The following is a 5,948-nucleotide window of genomic DNA, read 5'->3' as shown; positions in this document are numbered from 1 at the left end:
GTTTCCAGTCTATAGCTGCATGATGTTTACAATCAAGTTGCCTCATCATAAAGGAACACAATATTCAATACCACGATACAAAATAAACCATTTCCTTCCACTTCACTTTTTTTTTATAAAAAAAAATGGGTGAACTAAAAAAGAAAAGTCCATCTCTCTGAGGGAGGGCGTGGGATGGGAGCGGGCGGGGAAGGGGACGGCAGCTTTACAAAACGGACGAGCTTTTCTCGACCACCGAGAACCCACGGAGCCTTCGCTCCCCGAGGCGGCCGCGGCCGCTATGTACAGATCGGCGGGGATGGGGGCGTGGGGACGGCGGGACACTTCGGGGGTTTTAGGATTTCGTTTTCGATTCAGAGACTCCTCTCAGGGGGTGATTTTTTTTTTTTTTTTTGCGCTTCATGCCTAGAACCCCGTGGGTTTTGCTTTTTTAACATTTTTTTTTGCATTTTCATCTTTCTGCTGGTAAAAAATGATGATAATGATAACGATCATAATTATAATAACGACCACGACCACGACGGGCCCCCTTTCCCCTCCGGCTGCGGGAGGGAGTGAGGGCGGGCTGAGAGGGGACGGGGAGGGGAGAGACGAGGGGCGGGGGAGGGATCCGGGCCCGGGGGTTGGGAAGAGGGGAGAGTCAGGTGATGGGGCAGCAGGGGCAGCAGGGGCGGCTCGGCCCGCCGGCCCCCTCCCCGCCTTAGACGTACCATTCGTTGAAGTTGGAGGAGAGGCCGCTGTGGCCCCCGCCGGTGGGTCCGTTGCCGCCGCCCCCGGGGACTCCTCCTCCTCCTCCTCCTCCTCCTCCGGTCCCCGCGGCCCCGCTCCCGCCGGTCGCCCCCGCGCCCCGGTGGACGGCGGACACCGCGGCCGCCGCCGCTGCCGCCGCGGCCGCCGCCGGGGACAGGCCCGGTCCTCCTCCTCCTCCTCCTCCTCCTCCTCCTCCTCCTCCTCCTCCTCCTCCTCCACCTCCGCCTCCGCCGCCGCCCGGGGGCTCGGCGCTGGGAGACACCAGTCCCGGCGGCGTGGACGACTCGTAGCCCGAGCTGGCGGCCGGGGACGACTCGGAGCCCTGCGGGGAGGACTCGTGCACCTGGAAGCAAAGGCGCCCGGGGAGGCTCGGGTGAGAGTGGCCGGGGATCCAGGGGGGACCCGGGGGGGACCGGGAGCCGCCGACTCCCCTCCCCCCGACAGACACGAGCTGGTTCAGGACGGGAGGGGGGCCGCTGGGGAGCAGGACCACCCCCCCCACACACACCCACCCCCAAACCAGTCCCCTGCCTCTCCAGCCCCCGGTCCTGGGGGGCGGGGGGGGGGCGGTCCCGAGCCTGAATCGGCACCGTCTCCCTCCCCCTCCGGCCCCCCAACCCACCCTCCTACCTTCATGTGCTTCCTCAGGGAGCTGGGGTGCGTGTACGACTTGTCACACATCTTGCACAGATAGGGTTTATCCGACGTGTGGACGTGCATGTGCTTCTTCCGATCGCTGCTGTTGGCGAAGCGTCTGTCGCAGCCTTCGAACTCACACTGGAAGGGCTTCTCCCCTGGGGAGGAGGGACAAGGACAAGTTGGAGGGGTGAGAACGACGGGCCGGGCTGGGGGGGACCGACCCACCCCCACTCTCCTCCCCCGGACCCAGGCCCCCCCAACTCCCCGCCTGGCCTGTCCTGGGGGGGGGGGGCGGGGGTCTGCGGGAGTCCCACGGGCCCGTTCCATCGTTTGGAGCCGCTTTGTTTGGGCAGGACGGAGACCCGCGGAACCTTCCTCCATACGACAACCACATGTTGGCTGGAAAAGTTCCTCGCCCGCCCAGGCCCGCTGCCTAAAACCCCTTCCTCCGACCGGGGACCCAGACGGCTATTACGGGGTCCCGGGCGGGTTTGGAGGGACGGTGGCACTCGCGGCTTCTGCCGAGCGAGCCTCGCCACGAATAAACTGGTATTATGGCAAAACATTGGGAACGGAAAAATCACACGGGCTCGCCCGGTCTCCATCTGAGGCCAGTAGACAATTAAAATGAGGGTGTGTTGGGTCTGGGGGCGGGGGCGAGGGGTGGAGGGCGAGGTGGGGAAGGGGAGGGGGAGAAAGGGAGACCGACCGCGCCATTATTTCGCATCCGACATCCTGGATAACGGAAAAACCACGATGGCCTGCATCACCACCACCCGTCCCCGGCCCCTGGCCCTGCGGGGGAATACGGCGGCAGAGCAAACCGTGGTGGCCGTTGGACGGTTGGCCTCTCTCCCTCCAGACGGGCCGGGGTGGCCCAGCTCCTCCGCAGAGACCAAACCGTCCGAATCCCACCAACCGCCCCCCTCCCCACTCCCACCTCCCCCTTTTCCCCTTCCACGAGGGCTCGGCACCCTGGTGCCAGATTTCCAAATGCTCCGAGTCATTTAGAGGTGTGAGAACTTCACCTCCCCCCGCTCGGAAGGGAGACCGTTTAACATGAAATTCCATTAGCACCTAAATTGTTTTTTAAAGACATCCGTTCGGGCACGGGGATTTTAATGCGGGCATTTCATGCAAATAAATTTCTCAAATTTTAAACCTTGTTAAAAGCTTGTCTCGCACCTCCTTCCCCCCCCCCCCCCCGCCCCCTTCCTCTCCCTTCTCCTAACACAACTTGAACAATAGGCCCGTGGCCCGCCCGGATTCCCGGTAAATATTGACGGTAAAAGTTGCTAAAATATTTGGCTTTCTCTTCTGAAATGCCTGGCACGGTTTGGCCTGGTGGATGCATAATATATGAAGCGGGAAGACGCGTTGCGCTGGCGACTCTCCTCCCGCGACGGATTCCCCAGCCGCCGCCGCCGCCGCCGCGGTGCCCTTCGGCTCCGGAGGACCGGATTTCGGTCCAACTTTCGGAATTGCAAATCGCCTGTTCCGTCATTTCACAAACGGTTGCCAAACCACCGTAAACCTCCTCGAGGACGACTCGAAGAACGCTTTTGAAATGAAAATGCTTTATTGCCTGGGCTCGCACCGTTTTACACGTAATAGGAAGCGGTCCCTGGAAGGGACCCTTCGCCCCTTAACAAGACATTTTAAAAGGCCCACTCACACGGACACACACAGACACACGATTCTGTGAAATCGCAATCACACGTAGAAAGCGTGCACTCTCTCTATTTATCTCTCGAAAACCGGTCCAAGCCCGCAGCCGGGCCAACTAACCTCTAGACCTTCCTCAGGTCAGCGAGGCTAGTGGAAGCGATTCTCCTTTAGCGCTCGATTCGACCTGAGGTGTTTTGTTTTTTTAACGCGTCTCGAAAACCACCGCGTTTTCACTCAAACTACGGAGCTTATCTGGTCGAAGAAAAAATGCAAGTGCGTCGACGGAAAAGATGCACTCGAGACATAAACGAATAAGTACCTAAGCCGCTTGTAAAATCAAAAAGGGGGAACTCGGGAGCGCAAATCAGCCCTACCTCGTCTCTGGCCCTCTGCTCACACGAACCCGTGCCCCCGAATCACACCCGCCCCCCGACACACACACACACACACACACACACACACACACAAACACACAGACAGAAGATGCAAAGAGGAGTCGAGGCGCTCACCCAAACGTCTCGGCACACAGGCAGAGAATCACATTTTCTCCAACACGCCAATGTTCCCCCCGCTTCCAAGCACACCAAGCGAGCGCGCATACACAGACACGCGAACATACTAACGCAAAGGCCGCTGAGTCCAGGCACCGACCCCAACGTCTAGCAAGCCGCGGGGAGCATGGCATCCTCTCAACGATCCTCTCAACGGCCCAACAACTCTTTCCTCCCCCTTCCATCCACACAGACACAGACAGACACACACGCAGAGGCCGCTAAGTCCCGGCACCGACCCCAACGTCTAGCAAGCCGCGGGGAGCATGGCATCTTCTCAACAGCCCAACTCTCCATCCACCCAGACCCAGACCCAGACCCAGACCCAGACCCAGACCCAGACCCACGAGGAGGCCGCAAAGTCGAGGCACCGACCCCAACGTCTAGCAACCCGTGGGGGGGGATCGCATCCTCTCAACGGCCCAACTCTCCATCCACCCAGACCCAGACCCAGACCCACACACACGAGGAGGCCGCAAAGTCCAGGCACCGACCCCAACGTCTAGCAACCCGTGGGGGGGGATCGCATCCTCTCAACGGCCCAACTCTCCATCCACCCAGACCCAGACCCAGACCCAGACGAGGAGGCCGAAAAGTCCAGGCACCGACCCCAACGTCTAGCAACCCGTGGGTGGGTGGGGGGGGTGGGTCGCATCCTCTCAACGGCCCGGCTCTTTCCCTCCCCCGGCCACCGGCACAAAGACGCCCCCTCCCTCACGGCCCGGCCGGCGGCCACCCAGCAACGGGGAGTCCCAGCCCGGGGCCCCGGGGAGAGGAGAGCACCGAGGCGAGGCGAGGCGAGGCGAGACGAGGCGAGGCGGTCCCCCCCACCCCCCCACCCCCGGCCCCCCGCCGACCTGTGTGCGTGCGCTTGTGGATCTTGAGGTTCTCGGAGCGGGCGAAGACCTTGCCGCAGCCGGGGAAGGGGCAGGGGAAGGGCTTCTCTCCGGTGTGGACGCGGATGTGGTTGACGAGCTTGTACTTGGCCTTGAAGGGCTTGCCCTCGCGCGGGCACTCCTCCCAGAAGCAGATGTGGTTGCTCTGCTCGGGCCCCCCGACGTGCTCGACGGAGACGTGGGTGACCAGCTCGTGCATGGTGCTGAAAGTCTTGTTGCAGGCCTTCTTGGGGCTGGCCAGCTGGTCGGGGTCGATCCACTTGCAGATGAGCTCCTGCTTGATGCACTGCTGGCGCATGTAGCGGAAAAAGGCCCCCGGGTGGTGGTGGTGGTGGTGATGGTGGTGGTGGGCGGCGGCGGCCACGTTCATGCCCACGTTGACGTTGACCGGGCCGTACTGGTTGTGCAGCTGGTTGTGCCCGTAGGGGTCGGCCCGGGGGCTGGACACCTGGCGGTACTGGTCCGAGCGGCCGAAGACCTCGCCCGGCAGCCCCAGCCGCACCTGCCCGTTGAGCACGTTCTGCGAGTGCGAGCCGGGCCCGCCGTGCTGCTCGTGGATGCCCGGGAAGAGCAGGTGGCCCTGCGGCTCCGAGTGCGCCGCCGGGTGCGCCCCGGGGTGCGCCGCCGGGTGCGCCGCCGGGTGCAGGCCGCCCGGCCCGGGGGGCCCGAACAGCCCGTGCTGCCCGCCGCCCGCCGCCGGCTCCCCGAAGCCCCGGCTGCGGAAGAGAAAGTCCCGCGTGGAGTTGAAGGGCGGGCCCGAGTAGGACCCCACGTGCGCGGCGTGGGGGCCCAGGGCGGCGGCGGCGGCGGCGGCGGCGGCGGCGGCGGCCGAGCCCGCGTAGCCCCCCGGGCCCTGCGACGAGAAGGCCGAGGTCTGGCCGGGGGACAGGTCGTGCGGGCCCGCGTTCAGCTTGAAGGCGCCCATGTGCGCCGCCGCCGCCGCCGCCGCCGCCGCGTCCACGAAGCCGTTCTGCGCCGCCGCCGCCGCCGCCGCCGCCGCCAGGCTCAGCTCCCGGTCCTGCATCTCCGCCGCCGCCGCCGCCGCCGCCGCCGCCGCCGCCGAGTGCGGGTGGGGCCGGGGGAAGCCGCCCACCCCGAGGGAGGGGAACTGCGGCCCCGCGTCCAGCAGCATGGCCCCGAGCCGCGCCGGAGCGGCCGACGGCGCCCACCGGGGAGGCGCCCCGGCCCCGGCCCCGGCCCCGGCCCCGGCCCCGGCTCCGGCTCCGGCCCCGGCTCCGGCTCCGGCCCCGGCTCCCGCCCCGGCCCCCGCTCCCGCCCCCGCTCCCGCCCCCGCTCCCGCCGCGCCGAGGGCCGGTCCTTCTCCGCCGCGGCCTCCAGCGGCGGCCCCCGCCTCAGCCCCGGCGGCCGTCCCCGGACCCCCGCACCCCCGCACCCCGGACCCCGCTCCCGCCGCCCCGAGCTGCAGACTCGAGCCGGCCGGGCC

General features: G+C 65.5%; 1 protein-coding gene across 1 annotated transcript; it reads right to left on the bottom strand.

Moving 5' to 3' along the window:
• Nucleotides 1-632: 632 nt before the first annotated feature.
• Nucleotides 633-5,689, bottom strand: ZIC2 (Zic family member 2). The gene is made up of 4 exons (XM_029072778.1): nucleotides 4,466-5,689; nucleotides 1,381-1,544; nucleotides 988-1,093; nucleotides 633-930 (listed from the first exon to the last, which is right to left on the bottom strand). Exons 1-4 carry the CDS (start codon nucleotides 5,634-5,636, stop codon nucleotides 701-703), a joined length of 1,671 nt encoding a protein of 556 aa, XP_028928611.1. The 5' UTR covers nucleotides 5,637-5,689; the 3' UTR covers nucleotides 633-700.
• Between the last annotated feature and the right edge of the window lie 259 nt (nucleotides 5,690-5,948).

This window comes from Ornithorhynchus anatinus, chromosome 10, assembly GCF_004115215.2.
Source record: "Ornithorhynchus anatinus isolate Pmale09 chromosome 10, mOrnAna1.pri.v4, whole genome shotgun sequence".
Lineage (NCBI taxonomy): Eukaryota > Metazoa > Chordata > Mammalia > Monotremata > Ornithorhynchidae > Ornithorhynchus > Ornithorhynchus anatinus.
The sequence above is the reverse complement of the archived record's forward strand: the minus strand, read 5'-3'. Positions and strand labels throughout refer to the sequence as shown.